Below are 20,865 nucleotides of genomic sequence, written 5' to 3' on the forward strand. Positions count from 1 at the left end.
TTTTTCATGAAACACTTTAATGGTCTAATTTGATTCATGACTACATGCCATCAGTTAGGCTTTCTTTTTAGTATTAAAAAAAAATGTTGTGCTATAAACATGTTTTATCAAACATTTGCCTCTTGTAGTTTGATAAAGTGATTTTTAAAGTAGGCCTACATTTTAAAACATAGAAAAAAGTATTTCTAATTTGCCACATGCCGTCTTAATACTGTACTGTAACTATAACTAATACTGTCATTATACCGTCAGAAGTAGTTAAAGGAATTGACTATATGGCTATCGCTTAATTTGACATTACATTAACATTTCAGGGCGTTTATTAAAAATTCTGAAATGTATTTGTATTTTAGTTGAAAAGGTGATTTTCTAACTGGTGGTCAGGCTGGTCAATTTCAAAAGTTCAGAAATTAAATTATGTGTAATTAAATGAAATGACACAGGAAAAAAGTACTGAACACATAAAGAAAGGAAGGTGCAAAAAGACATGGAAAGCCAAGACACCAGGTGAAATCTATCAGAATTTGAAGACTGTGTGGAAGAATGGGCCAAAATCACACCTGAGCAATGCATGTGACTAGTTTATCCGTTCAGGAGGCATCTTAAAGCTGTCATTAACAACAAAGGCTTTTGTACAAAGTATTAAATACATTTCAGTAGTTCAATTCTTTTTCCCTGTGTCATTCCATTTTATTACACATAACTTAATTTCTTAATTTATTTGTTTTGTTTTCTTTGTATGCATGGATAACTTGGGTTCTTACCAATATCTGGTGAAAATTTCATGTCAACCGCACCTTTAGAAATATATTTACTGGGAAAAATGGTGACGTGTTCAATTCTTATTTTACCCGCTGCATATACATATACATATATATATATATATATATATATATATATATATATATATATATACACACACACACACAAAGAAAACAAGTAGATACGACAGAAAAAGAATACAGAAAGCTAGTGTTAGAGTAAGTTTAGAGCTTTGTTTAGAGTTTATGTTTATGTATGTAAATATATGATACATATACATATGTAAATATACACATACACATATTTTACTATTAATATATATATATATATATATATATATATATATATATATATATATATATATATATATATATATATATAAACAGCGTAATTTTGTGAAATATTATTGCAATTTAAAATAACAGTTTTAAATAGCACATCTTTATGATCTGATTTTTTTTTTTACAACATTGCATTATTGAACAGTAACACATTTGATGTATTTTCTTATTAACTAGTAAAATTGCACATTCTGAAAAATTATAGTTTTAAGCTGGTAGTTAGTTAGTGTGCTACACAAAAGTCTATAAAAATAGGACACAATGTACTGTTTATATGAAGGAACAATACGTATTTATTTTTCACAGGTTTCTTACCTGTGTTTTAAATTCCACATTGCATTTTGTATTTTCAGGTTACAGGTTAATGAATAACATCCTGGCAGAAAATGACTAGTACCTTTTCAGTTTTTCCCACATATTTTGTTCTTGCAGTGTACCTAACTGAACAGCAATTAAATATACAAGCTAGTAACATGCTGTATCATAAATGTGCATTTATTATTGAACTAGCAACTTAATGCACATTTGATGTTTGTACTGTTAAGCATTTTTCTCCAGCTCTCTCCAGGTTGATGTGCTGCTTGGCTGGCTAGTTGTTCAATGGTTTCCTCTTTTTAAATGAAAATATGTGTATTTTTTATCATTTGAGTCACTTTACAAAAATTGCTAAAAGTTGCCAAAAACTTTTTAAAAATAGCTAAATTTGTTGCTAGGTGCTTTATGAAAAAAAGTTGCTAGGGTAGTCTGAAAAGTTGCTAATGTTAGAAACAAAATTGCTAAGTTGGCAACACGTGCAGATGTTTCGAAATACTCGGGAACAAACCAGACAATCACACATCTGTCTTAACCTAACTCTCGCAAAGTATAAAAGTGGAGTTAATGCAGAAGAACAATTCATATATTTAAATAAAAACCTTTATAATAGGCTTATGATAAAAATGCCAGTTGTGGCTTGATGTCGTTTATTAATGTTTATTTTTTCATGACCAAAATAACATATTCACAAAGAGTTCATTCAGTTGTCAGTGAGATGTTACAACACATTTCAAGAACAGAACAATAAAAACATCACTTTCTAATATTTTTATAACTACAAACCCATGTCATTTGGTATTTGATCCTATAGTCACAGATTCTGACAACATGCCAGGCATGCACACTAACCACTCCCCAACACACATGCTGACAGATGGGAACAACATATCTTGCTGACATTCAGGGATGTGTTGTGGTCATTCCTGGGCACAGATCCACCATCTGATCTGGATACGGACTGGATCCAGCTGACTATGGCAGCCTCAGGATAAGAGTGAGACAGTACATAAGTAACTAATATAAAAAGAAATGCAATTCTACTTACAATGTAACAAGTGCATTGGGTGTTATGGGAAGTTTTGGAGTTTGAGGTTACATTTTATGGTTTGGTATTACAATTGTTTTAAGGGATATGAATGGGATTTAAGTTATAGAAATGTGATAGTGTGTTACGTGTATGCCTGGATAAAGAGATGGATACTTCTTTAAAATCAATAAATGTTAATATTTCTGTAAATCAGTCATGATGTGGGCATCTGGAAAGATGTTACCCCAGCTGACAATTATCAATTTTCACCTGTAAAAGTGAACAGAACACGGCAGAACGAGTCAGCAGCTAATGATGCGCACTGGAATGATGTCAATGCCTCTCTTTGACTGATTGGCTAGAGGAGGAGCTGTCTATCCAGCTCTGTGTCAATCCAAAGAAAGAAAAAAAAGAAAAAAATATAAACGGAAAATGTCAGAGAGCACAAAAAGCAGAGAAATATAACCAAGGAAAAATAATTTTGTGTATGTAAGTTTTGTGCAAACTTTAAACTTAAACATTTAAAGTTTTGACTCATGATTATTATTATTATTATTATTATTATTATTATTATTATTATTATTATTATTTTCATGACCATTGTTTGCTATTCTGAAAACCTTGCTTTAATTTTTTAATTTTGTTAAATATATTTTTACTTGCATTTTTTAAATTTTGGTTTCACACTTGTAATTTTTTTATTTGTGACTGCAATACATTTGGCAGGAATTTGATCCCAAAATTTCACCACCGTATGTCATTTCTAATTTGAACGATGATGTTATAAATCATTGCATATTTCGACACTCCCTGCTCTCTCTCCAGTACATTTCAAATGAACATGCCTCTAAACACTCAAAGTGGGAGGATCTTGGCCAGAACAGAAACAGCTGCAATGTGGACCAGACCTTTAGCACTTCACCTATACTTGTTTTGGCATAATGGTTAATGCCTTTTACCACATTTAAATACACGGTCTAATTGATTTTCTTTCTCACTAAATTACACTCCTGGTAACTTTTAAGCTTTTAAGATATTGAAAATGAGATGAGGAGGTTCAGTCTGCACCATAACATGTTACTCTTCTCTGAAAGTAAATGTCTAAAACATTTATCTGTTCACGTAAAGAACATTGTAGAATTAAATGCATTTCTCTGCATACATGTCTAACACAGTGAATCATATGACAAGATTAACTTTGATATTCAAATAGCTCATTTTCATTGCTGTTTCATCAGGTTGTTGCTGATCACAACATCTTGTGCCCAAAAGCTCATCTAGAAGATATTTTGACATTGTGAACTATGGAGATTATGATGATTACTACAAGTACAACTGGCTGCCCACTGCTCCGTGTGTGTGTTCATGGTGTGTGTGTGTGTGTGTGTGTGTGTGTGTGTGTGTGTGTGTGTGTGTGTGTGCCCTTGGTTGGGTAAAATACAGAGTACAAATTCTGAGAATGGGATACCATACTTGGCCACACTTCACTTTCACTTTTAAAACCAGAATTCACATTTTGACATGTCTAGGCATCACTTGAAAATGAGGGTGAAATGCACAGTATGATTTAAATTCAAATTTTAATAAAATCTATTATGAGAATAATATGATCATACTACATATCACACACACTACCTCGAACCCCTCTCTACTCCAGTGTACTCCAGTTTATTTAATAAAATAGTTAATATACAGTAAATGAGTACTATGCAGATGATGACATTTAAATCATGCACACAATACACATAGAGTACACATAAAAACATAAGTATACATTTGGATTAAGAATGCAACTATTTTGTAGTTTAAGTTAGGATCATTCAGGCCAAGATTTTCTTTTTTTTTTAAGTTTAAAGAGGTATAGATAGATTATTGTTTATTACATTTACTCTTTGAGCTCACTGTATGTTTGCTCTCCTGATGAAACAGGAGAGCAAACTAAAATGTTGATTTGTTAACCAAAAGAACATTGTTGCATTTAATGCTGTTGTCTACTTGTAGATATAACATAATAAAATGATATGCTGATTTTTAAATGACAAGGCGTGATTCATTTTGATATTCAAAGAACTCATTTTCATTGAAGACATTTTTGCATGTTGTCACTGGGCAGAACATCTTGTCCTAAAGGGCTCATCTTGATATTAAATAATCTAACCTTCAGTAAATGTAGTAATATATTGGGCAGAATCAAAATAAAATCTTTCCCCCATTCATTCACTATCATTGCATAGTATTTAGTTTAAATGTGAATAGTGCTTCTTCCATAATGAAACCATGGCTGATCCATTAGTTCTGATTTTACAATGCATATTTGATTTCCCTCAAATACTTTTGGATATAATCAAAAGCATAAAATGTACTGCATACACATCATTGTATTATATCTAGCAATCATGATGAAAATGAGAACGATATGCAAATTCCCTTCCAAATTTATTATTAGAATGTGGTAGCATATACAATACATATCATATACAGATAATCACTAGATTACATATCTCAAATGTCCTATTTAAACTCAAGCAAAAACCTTTACTGATTTTACCCCCAAAAGAATATATATATACATTTAAAACTAGAGCATTATATGGTAAATTTAGTAGAAGAAAAGTTTAATATTGTAAGAATGCAACTGTTTGTAGTTAAAGTTGTTAGATTCATTAATTTACATTAATTACTAATCTAGAACTTACATACAGTAATATGACCCTTCATGATTTTTAAATTATGACCAATTCTACTACTATTTCCCATTTCCTCTTAACAATATAGTTCAAACTTAACTTTATATTCTTTAAGTTTAGTGTAAAGTTTACTTTAAAAGATTTACACTGAAGGTTACGGTCCTCTACATTTATTAGAAGTGGCTGTAGAGTTGATCTCTTCATGAAACACCTCTTCACCTTCCCCCTTTCTCCAGCTTATTTTGCTGTCATTTTGCAGCCCCATGCTTGTCAGTTTTTCACTTATCTGGAAGACCAGCAAGAAAAAAACAAATATTTAAAAAAATAATGAAAAATGAAAAATCATGCATTCTTACAGGCTACATTTCAACATTAAGCTCAAATTACAACAACAGCAACTATATTGATGATAAGAGCAGTGCTGGTTAGCTGTAATGTAATGTATTTTAACACATTATTGTAAAACCGGTACATACTCTGCAAACTGTGTTGCTGCACCAGAATTTGACACTACACACAGTGTTAAAGGCAGATACAAACCTTATTCAGAATAGCCGTCTGTAGTGAATGATCATTCAGTGCACATTGTCCATTACAGGACAATTTCAGCCTGACAATCTGTTTTCTAACAAACTTTTCATCTAGAGAAATACAGAGCTAAAGTCATCCTCAGCATATAAAATACATGAAAACATATCACAGTTATTTGTAATATTTGTCTCAAGAGTCATCTACAAACCTTTTATTTGAATAATTGGGGAGACTCACCTCCATAGCAGAAAAAAGGCTGCTGTAGATCACAGCTGTATTGAGCCCATTTCCCAGAATTATTTCTCGACATGCCAACACAGTCACCAGATCCTGAACTTTGGGATGGTTGACCTGCTGCCCAGTATCTGAAGAAGCGGTTCCATTTGTCAGACCATTCCCAAGAGTCCAGGAACAGACCAAACCAGAGGTACTCCGGATATACAATAATTTCACGCAAACGATTCGCATCCTCATTGTTGCGGATGATGGACAGATCTGTGTGATACGTTCTGCAATATCTCTGAGCTTCAGTCCAGTTCTTCCCCAACGTTACCCTGATGTATCCAGTGCTTTCTATCAAGAAGTGGAAAACTTACAATCAGATCTCTACTTTATTTTCAGCTAAACAATATTATTTATATAAACTCTTAACTCACCATTGTAGCATGAAAAGAAACTGGTATATGAGCACATATAACTCCTCCAATGAACAGATCCAGTCAAAGCACATTCGTATGGACTCTGTGGTTCATCTTTGGACCAGTTAATATACTGTGAGAGTGTATCATCTCCATTAGACCAAACCCAGCGTGCCTGTGTCCCCCTCTTCAGTCCAATCCACACTGATCCATTGTATCCAGCCTCCACTATATTTACCAGCCTGTTCACATCATCCATGCTGTCTACAGTAGCCAGATCAGTGAACCTCTCTCTGCAGTAACTCTGAGCCTCTGGCCACGACATTCTTGTATTCATGTAGTGGTACTGACGAGAAAGAGCAGAACTGCTCCAGAAGAGCCCTGTCAACATTAAGATGTTAAACCATCAATACATGAACACATCATGATAAATACAGATTACAGATGACAACACCAACCCGACAACAGAAGCAGCACAAACAGACTCCCATCCATGACTGCTCACACAGATCCTCTCTGCTGGATTTTAGAAAGAAATTATCAAACAAAGAAGGTTTTTCTCTTTCAATTCAAGACTCAGATGACTAACTGTCCATTAACATCCATGAACATGTCAAATTATGGCTAGATGTGATATTTTAATTGCTTACCTTTGGAAACTTCCAACTGCTACTGTCACCTAAAAGGAGTGATTTGAACCCTTTATCTAGTTTCTAATTGGTTAAACAAATGATGTTAGGAATCATGCAATACACAGGGCACACATATACATACACATATGATACATGCCTTGTTTCCCAAAATCACACAAATACACCTTGTTCCCAAGAGTACATGTTGTAAACATCAGATATTGATGGTGTCACAGTTTAAGTATTTGAGCCATTCCACATCTACACTGCAAACCTTCACCCAATCAACATTAACTACTACCTGCTACAGTGTTGCCATATCTCACTTGAAAAATGAAGAAGACTGACAAAATAAGTGACTTCTTTATTTATTTATTTTTGATTACTTTTAGATTATTTTGATCTAACTCATTTATCACATTGATTTAAATAGGAGAACCTTGTACCACATTGATATAAAAATACCATGGTAAAGAAAATATATCCCATTTGTTGTTATTATCAATATGAAGTGCATTAAACATTACATTATGTCAAGATTTCCCAAACTGGGGTTCGCAAAGGTAATTTATGGGATTTGTAAGTTTAATAAAAAGCTAATAATGAATGTAAAATTAAAATAAATCATTCAAAAATAAAAGTGCTCAAAATAAACTCTTACTAGAAGATGAAATATTTTTGGTTTACCTTCATATGACCATTAACCAACATCAGAGAATGTGAACATGCATGTGTTACTTAATTGTTAACTTATTACCTTAAAATCTCAGGAGGTACTATATAGTAAATATATTAAGGGGAAACAGGTTATTCTGATAGAAGACGTTTGGGAATCCCTGTATTACATGTAAATAGGAAATAATGTGGATTCGTGCTTTTGAATGTGTTTGAAACACAAAAGCCTTCCAAAGATACATTGTAGTTGTACTTGGTTAAATAACCTGAAATAAAAAATGGATGTGTTCATCAGTAGTTGATGCAATGTTGAAACGTTGAGAAAACACTTTTTAAAACTGAAATGATTTCTGTAAATCCAGTGGTCGAATACTGTGTGGCCTCTAAATTTTCTTTGTAATTACAGCCACTAAAGTGATTGGTCTTTGTGTGAAAGACCACAAAACTGGAGGACTTTTTTCACTTTACATAACCAGTATGGCAATTTTAGAAATTAAAAATCAAAACTGAAAGAGATGAATCGGGGAGAAAATTACCATTTATTGTTATGGTGTGAATAATTTGTAATCATGTAATCAATAAAAAAGTAACTTCTGATTACGAGTATTTTAAAATGTAATATAATCTAATTACAAGTTCTTAATTTTTGGAATCTGATAACATAATCATAATAATCTATATAATAATAAAATATATTTATGCGTGTTTAATCCTAAAAGGCATTTACAGCGTTTTGACCAGCAGGTGAATCATTTTACGGAGCAATCGGTTCCATTTAAATCGGAGCTTCGAAAAGCTTCGTTTCTCTAATCAGCACAACAGCATCACCTCTCTGTTTAACTGGTGTTTCTCCACTGATGAGCAGCAGAGGGCGACTGTTAACTGATGTTAATGCAGCGAAGGAGCGCTGATATAACGTGCATTATATGTGCAATCATTTATTATATTTATTTCTATTTTAGACATTGGACAGAACATTTGAATAATAAACATAAATATCACAGTCAAAATATGAAATACTATATTGACCTGATTTGATCCATAAAAGTATTTCATGAGACAAAAAAAAAAAAAAAAGAGATATATACAGGTCCTTCTCAAAAAATTAGCATATTGTGAAAAAGTTCATTATTTTCCATAATGTAATGATTAAAATTAAACTTTCATATATTTTAGATTCATTGCACACCAACTGAAATATTTCAGGTCTTTTATTGTTTTAATACTGATGATTTTGGCATACAGCTCATGAAAACCCAAAATTCCTATCTCAAAAAATTAGCATATCATGAAAAGGTTCTCTAAACAAGCTATTAACCTAATCATCTGAATCAACTAATTAACTCTAAACACCTGCAAAAGATTCCTGAGGCTTTTAAAACTCCCAGCCTGGTTCATTACTCAAAACCGCAATCATGGGTAAGACTGCCGACCTGACTGCTGTCCAGAAGGCCATCATTGACACCCTCAAGCGAGAGGGTAAGACACAGAAAGAAATTTCTGAACGAATAGGCTGTTTCCCAGAGTGCTGTATCAAAGCACCTCAGTGGGAAGTCTGTGGGAAGGAAAAAGTGTGGCAAAAAACGCTGCACAACGAGAAGAGGTGTGACCGGACCCTGAGGAAGATTGTGGAGAAGGACCGATTCCAGACCTTGGGGGACCTGCGGAAGCAGTGGACTGAGTCTGGAGTCGAAATATCCAGAGCCACCGTGCACAGGCGTGTGCTTTTGAACCAGAAACAGCGGCAGAAGCGCCTGACCTGGGCTACAGAGAAGCAGCACTGGACTGTTGCTCAGTGGTCCAAAGTAACTTTTTTTTTTCGGATGAAAGCAAATTTTTGCATGTCATTCGGAAATCAAGGTGCCAGAGTCTGGAGGAAGACTGGGGAGAAGGAAATGCCAAAATGCCTGAAGTCCAGTGTCAAGTACCCACAGTCAGTGATGGTCTGGGGTGCCATGTCAGCTGCTGGTGTTGGTCCACTGTGTTTTTATCAAGGGCAGGGTCAATGCAGCTAGCTATCAGGAGATTTTTGGAGCACTTCATGCTTCCATCTGCTGAAAAGCTTTATGGAGATGAAGATTTCGTTTTTTCAGCACGACCTGGCACCTGCTCACAGTGCCAAAACCACTGGTAAATGGGTTTACTGACCATGGTATTACTGTGCTCAATTGGCCTGCCAACTCTCCTGACCTGAACCCCATAGGGAATCTGTGGGATATTGTGAAGAGAAAGTTGAGAGACGCAAGACCCAACACTCTGGATGAGCTTAAGGCCGCTATCGAAGCATCCTGGGCCTCCATGATACCTCAGCAGTGCCACAGGCTGCTTGCCTCCATGCCCACGCCGCATTGAAGCAGTCATTTCTGCAAAAGGATTCCCGACCAAGTATTGAGTGCATAACTGAACATAATTATTTGAAGGTTGACTTTTTTTTGTATTAAAAACACTTTTCTTTTACTGGTCGGATGAAATATGCTAATTTTTTGAGATAGGAATTTTTGGGTTTTCATGAGCTGTATGCCAAAATCATCAGTATTAAAACAATAAAAGACCTGAAATATTTCAGTTGGTGTGCAATGAATCTAAAAATATATGAAAGTTTAATTTTTATCATTACATTATGGAAAATAATGAACTTTTTTCACAATATGCTAATTTTTTGAGAAGGACCTGTATATATATAATATGCTAATTTATATATATATATATATATATATATATATATATATAGTCTTCAAAAAAGTAACAGAACTGATTATTATTATTATTATTATTATTATTATTATTTTTATTATTATTATTATTATCAGTTTAACATGACATTAAAAGCCTCATATTCAATGGCAAGACACTTGAGGTGTTTATTAGAATTTAATGAAGGTATTTTTAATATATCTTCTTTTTCTACACAAAACTAGAACAGGTGGATGTTTTAAGATGCTCCCTATTTACAAACATAAGAGAAAAAGCAGAGGCAAATGTTTATTCATTTAGTTTTCATCAAAATGTGCATTTTATACAGAAAAGTATACAGGTCAAAAAGGTGAAAGCAGGTGAAATGTTTACCAAGAAAGTGAACGTTATTTCTATAATAAGCATAAACTGGCATTAGTTATTCATTCTTGAACTCATTTCGCACCCACGTATTTCAGGGACACATGAGTGGCACCTGAATGACCCGTCAGGCACAATTTATGGGTTTTAATAGTTCACGTGTTGACAAAACAGATTCAGTGTGATTGCTGTCATTAACATGAAAAGCCGTGATGAAGCAGTTAATGTCATCCTATCAAGACTTTCACACCCGCTTTTGATTAATCATAACACAACTGAACACTGTGCCAAATTCTTTTCATTTTGATTCACTGTAATTTTATGAAAAATACAAGGCACAGAGAAGTATGAAAACACATGAGTCACGCTCACCCTCTCTACTGTTTGATCAGCGGAGCCCTGCAGTGATACTATAAAGAAACACATCCAGATCTGATCTGCAGCTTGACATTTATACAATTTATTGAGCAACTAAAGATCCAGATGCGCAGATCTTCCACAGAAACAGTACGTTCCTTGCCCTGTGTTTAAACACGCCAAAAGCTCTGTGCAATTTCTTTATCAGCAAGTTTGGGAAGGAAATAATACTTTTATTCAGCAAGGATGCATTAAAGTGATCGAAAGTGACAGTAAAAGCAAAAGTTTCTATTTCAAAGAAGTGCTGTTCTTTTGAACTTTCTATTCATCTCGAAGAATCCTGAAAATAAACAGCACAACTGTTTTCAAGATTGATAATAATCAGAAATGTTTCTTAAGCAGCAAATCATCATATTAGAATGATTTCTGAAGATCATGTGACAGTAAAGACTGAAGGAATGATGCTGAAAATTCAGCTGCGCATCACAGGCATAAATTACATTTTGCAACATACTCTTAAAAATAAAGGTGCTTCAAGAAGCCATGGTTCTGTAAAGAACCTTTGACTGAAAGTTCTTTGTGGAACCAAAAATGGTTCTTCTGGTGGCTTCGCTGTTATTTTAAAGAGTGTATTCAGAACAAAATAAGATCTTTGCATTCTATATGGTACATGCTGAAACCTGCTTCATGATCCCTGGAGATGCTGTCAAATGTGTTTAAAAATTATTTGTAATTATTATGGAGTCAATGATTATATTTCTGCTGCAAAATTGGTTCTTTATGACCTGCAAACAGGTATGAAATTAAAGGATTTTCACTATTATCAGAGGATTATACATCTTGTCTTAAGCTTACCAAACTGCTCCTCAAAGCAACTGCTTTTATCATGTTTTAACCACAGCACATTTTTGGCATTGAGATTGCTACCACAGATCTTGGAGTTCCCCAGATACTTCCCCAGATACAAAACAGCAAATATGTATATATAAGCTATAAAAAAATAAGCAATGCAGTTTTATTGTGTGAAAAATTGATCATATATTGTGTTTAAAAGTCTATATATTTAATGTTCATATAGTCATGGGTTGCATCTTACTTCCTTCTGTTTGCATATGATGGAAAATGAAAATCAAGTCATATTTCCTGATTACAAAACACAATCATATCACTGAAGACACTCTTAAAAGGTGCTTAAAAAAGGTTCTTCACAGCGATGCCATAGAAGAAGCATTTTTGGTTCCACAAAGAAACATTCAGTCAAAGGTTCTTTTAAAGAACCACCTCTTTCTTACCTTTTTATAATCTGATGAAAAGAAGCTTTTGTGAAACTGAAAGGTTCTTCAGATGTTAAAGGTTCTTCATGGAACCATTTAGACAAAAAGGTTCTTCTATGGCATCGTGAAGCACCTTTATTTTTTAAGAGTGTAACTGAAACAATACAGCATATATCAAAGTTGTCAATGACTCTCTATAGCATTTAATGCATAAATCTAATAATTGATGCATTGATGTATTTATTGTGTATACAGTAGAGAATGTTAGCACTAAAAGTATTTTGTAATAGCAAAGTTAAAAATAATGAGCTTTGTATATAAAGATTTGAGCTTAGGGTGCTTGAACTGATAAAATAATGCAATTACATTTATGTATTTGGCAGATGCTTTTATTCAAAGCAACTTATACTGCATTCAAGGTATACAGTTTAGCATTTCATGCATTATCAAACCCATGACCTTGCAGCTGTATGAATTATGAAATGCACTGTATATGCGTGCAATATAAAATGCTTTGAATAAAAGCATCTTTCAAATGTAAATAAAAGTTTCCTGTAAGACCTGAAAATAACTTAAGCACGAGAATGGCTCTTTGCAACAGTAGCAACACTTTACTTTACTAGTTTGTCAAAGCCTCACTAATATGTTCAGAAAGTATTGTTTGGGCTAAGGAGGTGTTCAGGGAAAATTGTTTTTGTGTGTCTCTTTTTGGGACCCTTTCATCCAAAATGTTTCGCCAACCTTGGAGACTAATCATGTTCCTCATAGTTGGCATGAGGGAAAGTGTGCTTGTGTATTCCTGCATGTTAAAGCTGAGTTACAACATGTTCAGGACTGAGTCGCCTTAAATGAAACATCTTTGAAGAGGAAATCTAATCCCTCTGAGCTATGCAAGCGTTCCTGAAACCTCCAATAGCAACGATAACAGTTGTCTCGGATTAAAGTAACAATGGAGAAGTATTGTGGTTCCTTAGGCAAAATGAGCATTGAATGTTGTTTTTACATTTGTGGCCTCAATATATAACCTGACCCATATATTTGGATGCTGTGTGCTTTCCTAATATTTAGCATTATTAGCTCTGAAAAGATGAGCTCACTGTGCACCTGAATCAGTTTTTATGCATTAATCCCTGATGATAATATTCCCCTGAGGGTCCGATCACCTGCAGGGCAGGATGCTTTAAGGAGGATAGTAAAATAATACTTTCTCCTGCACTTATGGAAATTAACCATGGTTTTACTACAAATGATACCAATATATATTGTAGACCATGGTAACCACAAATTAACCACTAACCATAATTAATCATTATATTTAGTAAAATGGTGGTTATAAAAATGGTAATCAATCTGCCAAAAAAGAACAACAAAAAACTAGTATTTTACTATAATAAAACCATGGTTAATTTTTGACAAGGAATATGTTTTCAATATTCAGATGCACACATTTTAGGCATCATATTGCATTGTTATTGTATATTTTTTTGTAGCAGTCCCTTTTTACCCGGCTTTCAGTGTTTTTTCATCGGTGAAAGTTAAGATGAATTGCAGTTCTTTAAGTGAATCAGCCAATGATTCAGTAAGTAACCAGCTCTCATGTACTCTCTCTTGTTCTTTTAGTGAACGAGTGGTCAGTGAAGGAGCTCGTCAAACCGGAACTTTGAATTTTTGAACTGATTCAGATCTAGTTTAAAGGAGTCATTTGTTCGTGAATTGACCTACAACATGTTTTTGACTCTCTAAAAAGAACTAGCGTAGAAGAGTCTCATTTGGTATTTAACTAGACTACACTAGATGCATTCTGTGTTGTTAATTTGCTAAAAAGAAAGGTTGCGCTGAATGTTTTAATAAATAAATGTATATAAATTTAGATACTAGTCACGTAGTAGCCTGCGTATGTTGCTGATTCACTAAAAAAAGGTTGCACTGAATCTTTTCACTCACTAAAAAGAACCGGATTATAGAAGTCATTTGTTTGTATGTTTAACTACACTAGTCACAAAATACACATGTTGTTCATTCACTAAAATAAACCAATTTATTAGAGTCATTTTTCTGAATGGGATAACACTCACTAAAAAGAACTGAGAGTCATTTGTTTGTGAACTGAACTAGAAAAGTACTAAGAAATACTAAAAAGTAAAGACTGACTTGAGTGTAATGCTTCAGTCCTCAGGCTTTGTGCTTCTCACGCAGGGAAAGATAAAAAGAACTGTTTTCCTCACTCAGTCACATCATTACCAGGGTACATCACGTTTTTACGGCCTCCACATTTCTCCAACCTTGCTGCAGGATATTTTTTGCCTCAAAGGCAGAGTGAACTGTAGCAACTGAAAAACAATTTATCAGGAAGGAAGCCAATTTCTAAAGCTGAGATGCTATCTGAGCAGACATGCCTCTGCCTCCTGCACCATCAGCGAGGAAGAGGAAGGAAAAATGGCGTTAAGGTGCAGAAATGGGACTTCACGCGTTACACGTGAAATGAGAACTCCAGGAGGACAGCAGCATGCTGGAACCCGCAGAAGAGGCAGATATTTAGACAGCGTGTCTAAAGCGTTCACCATTAGCCGTGACAAGATAGTGATGCTTGCATTGTAGAGTTTGGCACGTCCTTCACTAAGAAAACAATAGCAATGCATTATGTTTTTGGAGATTTGCCATAGTAGAACCTTTGGGTACAATACTGTGGCACTTTGTACGTCAAAAATACTTTTTTTTTTTTCTAGAGCATCTTATAGGAAATTGACATTCATTAGAATTTAACAGTCTGTCTCACAAGAGCCATAGGCTATAATTCTCTGGCTTTTTATTGACCCTGTTTTATTGCACAACAACTCTTCTGTTTCACAGGAAAGTGAAAGTAGGTTACAACGCAGTAAAAACCATATTAAATATAGTCTGAAATGGATTAATTGGATTTACTACTGTCACGTGTCTCAAAACATGTAACTGCAAAATCCTAAAGCCTGCAATCAAAATTCAGAGATCTTTGTATGAACTCAAAAAAGCATCATCAAATTCTTCTAAAATCAACAGATCTAAATTAATTTTAATAGACTTATTTGTGTCTTATCGTTGTCACAGAAACATCTGATACTTAATAAACGAAGCAAATAAATGTTACCTCTCACAACATGCATGCATCACTTAAAAAGAATAAATCCAGTTATTTTCAAAACATTTTATTTTTGATATACAAGAAAACATCTGCAGTGTAAAGAACCCAAAGAGCTTATGATCCGGTTCCAAAACAGCCGAAAGATAAAACTTGCATTTTATAGGTTTATGGAAAAAAATAATATGCATTTATGAAAAGAGATCTATGAGTATTCATTCTATCAATAACTATAAAATAATCACTCGTTAAGCTCACTGCATTAAGCAAAATAACGAATCGTAATATACAAAGCATTATAATATCATACAAACTCAAAAATCACTTGGTGGTGCGTCAGCAGTATAAACTCATAAGGATTAGAAGGATCTGCTTTGCTTGCAAAACCTTCCCACCCACATTATAGATCTAATAGAATATTTTTATCACACTGACTCTTTATTGATACTGTGGGGCAAAAGCAGTAAATCAAAGTGTACTAAGTGAAAGTTAATAATACAGTAGCTTAATACGACCCTAAAGGTAACATTATACACATGAGCTCTGTTCCCAAACCTAGTGAACTGCCTGTATTCAGTATGTTCAAGCAGCACTGCATGCATTGTAATATGGCGGACAAAGCAGAAGACATTTAAATAAACACTTTATTAAATACTGAAAAGAACCAGTAAAAGCAATTTAAATGTATTGTAATTAAAATGCGGTTCACATGAGGAACACTAGCTAATTGAGCACTGATTTATTACTATGCAGAGTCACTTTTTACTTCGTAGCAGCTTTTTTGGGTAATTTCGTCATCAGCACAGTACACTCGTACTGCATGCCATGTTTTATTTATTTATTTATTTTTTGTTGCAGTAATCAGTTAAACACTGAACCGGCCCTTTGTTTCACAGTCGGAAAAGAAACGGAGATTGATTACTGAAGATGGCAAAAACAAAAGACGCGGGTGAGTGCTTGTGTGAGGAGACTAAAATACACCCGAGAATATAGCTTAAACGAGTACAAAGACATTTTTATCGCTCATAACATAGAGAGAGAAAAGTTCAGAGACTGGACAAGGATAAATTTTGTAGTGCGCATGCATCACACACCCTCATTTGCGCATGTGGCTGTTGCATGCACTAAACAGCAGTATACTTTTGGGCCTTTTATGCAGGCAGCTCACAAGGTTTTACACAGAGTTTGGAAGTGATGACAACAGCAGCACGTGGAGAGGGAAAATAATGGCCATCTCCCATTCTGAGCATTTAACCAGCAGTCCGTCAGTGAAGCGACAAAAGTCTGGAAACAGGAAATGCCACCAGATAGAGCACAGGGTGAAACACCGGAAGTACTGAGAGCATCAGTCAATCCATGCTGAAATGTGCGCTCGGAGAGCCAGAACTCAAAGAAAGAATGTGATTGGCCGAGACACTCGAGCTGTTTTCCCTCTGGTCCTCTGCTTAACCCCGTGAATTCTGTACATCAAAACAAAAATAAGTGATTTAATAACAGATTCATGTTTAAAATAGCGTCTTTTGATGAAATTATTATTAAATATTTATCCTATCACACATGCCATGTTTATGGTTCAGCCTATTATTAACTGATATTAAGGAAAACATTAAAATCAATTTATCACACTGCAGGCATGATCTAATATACTTGTATTTTGAATTAGATTTTATTTACATCTATTGTTTTCATTTTAATTTTCGTTGTAGTTTTAGTAATAATTTTTTATTTTTTTTTAATTAAACTATTCATCAATTAGTATTTATTCGTTTTTGGTTTAGTACTTGAACTAATTAAAAATATGAAATGTCGCTATCTGAAATAAAAATAGGTTTACATATTTTAATTTATTTCAGTTAATGTTTATTTTTTTATTTATACTTTTTTTTTTAGATTATTTATGGTTTTAATTCATGACAATAACCCTGACTGTGGAAATATTTAAGTCAATAAGTGATTATAAATACTTAAAATTAAAATAGTTTATAGTGAAATAGTTACATTTCAAAATATACACACCTTCCTCTTTATAAATGAGCTTTGTGTATGTTTGTCCAACTTCCGCATGATTTCACGGACCCATTTCTCTCTGGGGTCGGTGCAGATCATACGGCCACGTTTCAATGTGAAGCTGTGGGGAGACAATTGCATTCAACATTCTTAATTATGAGGTTTAAAATAGGCAATCACAAACACAGATCTCTCTCCTTGTGGTTCACTGCAGTGTAATGCATTTTATTGCATCACTTCACTGTGTTTCACGTCACATGTCTAAACAATTTATGCATTCACTTCACTTACGGAAAAAAATAAGACCTGTATACAGTAAATATATATAAATATGAGCAAACGAGGCTATAAAAAAATGAATACTGTACTGTTAATCCTTTTGATATTTCATTCAGTGCAGATTTATTTATTTTCATAGCCTTCATATGTACTAAGTAACATATATATGTTTCTTACACAACAGCTTGGATGTTGCAGCCTCCATCCAGCTCTTGTTTTCTGTAGCTGATCACTTTGTTCCTAATGGACTGTTTCACTGTCCTGGCATACTGCAGACAGCAGTCCTCATACGTGACTACAGACAGACATACGTACACATCAGTGGCATAAAAACACACATGCATCAATGAATCATAACATAACTATTTTTACAGGCAATTACAGATGGATGATTTAAAGGATGAATGAGAGACAACACAGGTGCTTATTATATGAGAACTGCTAGCAGAGCCATTAGAAATGAAACTGAATTCAATAACTAGTCAAAGTACACACATATACTGCAGAGAAAACACAAAACGTTTAGTGACTTCTTTTTAGAACTTAATAAGAGGAACATGACACACTGCCTTTGGTACTTTTACCATTTTTATTATTTCTCTTATATTTTCTCAATTAATTATTTGCGTTATTTTTCAAAACTGAAGAGGATAAATGGGGGTAATATAATCATTTCCTTTTGTTAATTACTGTTTCTTATGTGCAATATGAAAAATTATGACAGATGCTGTAAAAATATACGTTAATAATAATATATACATTAAATATCATTGAAATAATATGCAACAAATTTGCTAAAGAAATGTTTACCAAGCTTTACATTGCATGAGTGATTTTATTTAACATTTAAAACAATGCAATGTAACGTGAATTGCTGCACCATTAAATACATTCATTGGAATTCATTTCAAATTCATTTATCTCTTTAGAAATTATTTGAATAGGCAAAGTACACCCTTGACATCGGATTTAGAAATTTAAAAATGCATTAATTTGTTGTCTTTCTTCATCTCACACGTGCAAACTAAATTATGCTATATAAAAAAATCTACTATTGTGCAATGTGTTCCAGTATATTTTCTTAAACTTCAACCTTGCAAAAATACAATCATAACTTGTGGTTTTTTACCTTGTGCCAGTGTGAGGTAGAGGAATCCCAGAAAGACGACGAAGAAGAGGACGCTGAACCGCATGATTACCCAGTGTCTCTACTGTTGAAACGAGACAGAAATCATGAACCGCTTCACCAGATACGCTCACTAACACATGCCCATACAATAGATGCTCTTATGAGAGCCTCCATAAACCTTATAAGCACAGAAGGTGCGTTTTCCAACGCAATTAGCCTCATTTATCCAGCCTTGACCCTCGGACATCAGTAACATATTAAGAAAGCTCTTTGTGTTGTCAAAATCAGTTAAAATTACGACAGACAAAACTGGCAACATAAAGACAAACCTACACATTTTATGAGAAGAAAACGATAAAGACAAAACTGAATTCAAGCTTTGTTCCTGAACACATTAACCTTAAGTTATCTTTAGTAAATCAATAATGAATATTGACTGGTGTTAGAATTCTTTTCCGGTCACTCAAAAGCATGCAGTAAAACTGCAGTAATCACTATGTTAAATTTACTCTGAAACCCAACAGGTGAAGGTCAGCGTTTCAAAGAAAAAACAAAAATTGTAAAGTTTTGCATCATTAAAGAGTTTAGATTTTTAAAGGATTGCCGCTAAACATTAGATGCTGTAAAAATGATGTTGTTTTCATATTAGACCGCTCACCTTGTTTGTCTAGAAAAGCGTAGTTTCTTCCCAGTACCAGGATTCTGTGCAGGTTTCTCAGCTGCACTGATTTATAATGGGCCCAACCCTGATACCAGAGCCAAGTGAAGCCACATCCCTCAGGAGGAAATCATGACAATATAAGATCAGCTTTCATGGTTGGTTAAATGAAAACCACAGTAACCGATTTGTCTATCAGGATTTTGTATTCCCTTTGATTCTGATGTGGCTAACCAAAATATCAGTTTAAAGGAGTAGTTCATTTTGCTTAAAATGTCCTCACCCTCAGGCCATCCAAGATGTAGATGAGTTTGTTTCTTCATCAGATTTGGAGAAATGTAGCATTGCATCACTTGCTCACCAATGGATGCTCTGCAGTGAATGGGCGCCGTCAGAATGAGAGTCCAAACAATATTATTGGCTATTTTTATTCCAAAAAGAATGAAAAGTACAGCTGAAATGGACAACTGTAGTTCATGCATGATCTTCTGAGCCTTCAGAAGCCACGTGATAGCTTTGTGTAAGGATCAGATCATATTTGAGACATGAAAATGTTTTATTACGCCAATTAAATCTGTCACAGTAATAATGCATTAAAGTATGTATAAATTGCACACAGTATTAATCATAAGAAAGTGAATGCGAAAATATTGAGTACCCTAGCTGTTTTGGGTTGTATCACATAAGCACAGGTAAAAACATTCATTTTCCTGTATAAGCATAGTATTTTTATTTTTTTTTGGCTTGCATAGTGCAACAAAGTGCCTAATTTGATGATGATCATTCAGTTCTTGCCAGATATTATATAAAGAAAAAATCTGAAACACAATTATGGCACAAATTCGGGCCTTGCAGCGTTTTACGAAATGTAAGCCAAACGCAGGGCTGTTTAAACTTGACTCGTGTTGAATGAGACTTTTAGCATTTTGCAATTACACAAAAAAAACGAGTGACAGGAGAATGTGCATCAGATTTCGACCTCCAAAGAAACAAGCATACTTCAGCTTAAATGCACAGATGTTGTAGCATATCATGTTTCCTATAAGAACCTTCTGGCGTGGCATCTCAGTGAGCGACATTTCACTTTCTGATGGTCAGGTTGCTGTTATGTAAGCTTCTTCTGTTTTTCTAAGCAGAAATTTCAATTTGAAAAGGGAACCTGTCAAAGAGTTTCATGGAAATTCAGAGCATGTATAAATTCTACAGCTGAGGGTCTGTTCACCTTTATAAGTTACTTGATTTGCTTTTACAATGAATGCAATCAAAATAAATCAGGAGTAATTTTACGCATAAAATTTACCAGAAATATTATATATTATTATAAGTACCTTTAGTAAAAAAAAAAAAACACAGTTATTCCTTCGGTTAACTTTTTTTTTTTTTT

General features: G+C 34.0%; 1 protein-coding gene across 2 annotated transcripts; it reads right to left on the minus strand.

The window, feature by feature from the left end:
* Nucleotides 1-15,459: 15,459 nt before the first annotated feature.
* On the minus strand, nucleotides 15,460-19,622 carry LOC109103236 (C-C motif chemokine 20-like). Of its 2 annotated transcripts, none has more exons than XM_019116610.2 (5): nucleotides 19,482-19,622; nucleotides 18,824-18,905; nucleotides 17,872-17,989; nucleotides 17,425-17,536; nucleotides 15,460-16,868 (listed from the first exon to the last, which is right to left on the minus strand). In XM_019116610.2, exons 2-5 carry the CDS (start codon nucleotides 18,885-18,887, stop codon nucleotides 16,854-16,856), a joined length of 309 nt encoding a protein of 102 aa, XP_018972155.1. In that variant the 5' UTR covers nucleotides 18,888-18,905; nucleotides 19,482-19,622; the 3' UTR covers nucleotides 15,460-16,853. The 2 variants fall into 2 exon arrangements, with proteins under 2 accessions (XP_018972155.1, XP_018972157.1); XM_019116612.2 differs by having other exon boundaries at nucleotides 18,824-18,902; nucleotides 19,482-19,540.
* Nucleotides 19,623-20,865: the final 1,243 nt, after the last annotated feature.

Source organism: Cyprinus carpio, chromosome B2 (genome assembly GCF_018340385.1).
Source record: "Cyprinus carpio isolate SPL01 chromosome B2, ASM1834038v1, whole genome shotgun sequence".
Lineage (NCBI taxonomy): Eukaryota > Metazoa > Chordata > Actinopteri > Cypriniformes > Cyprinidae > Cyprinus > Cyprinus carpio.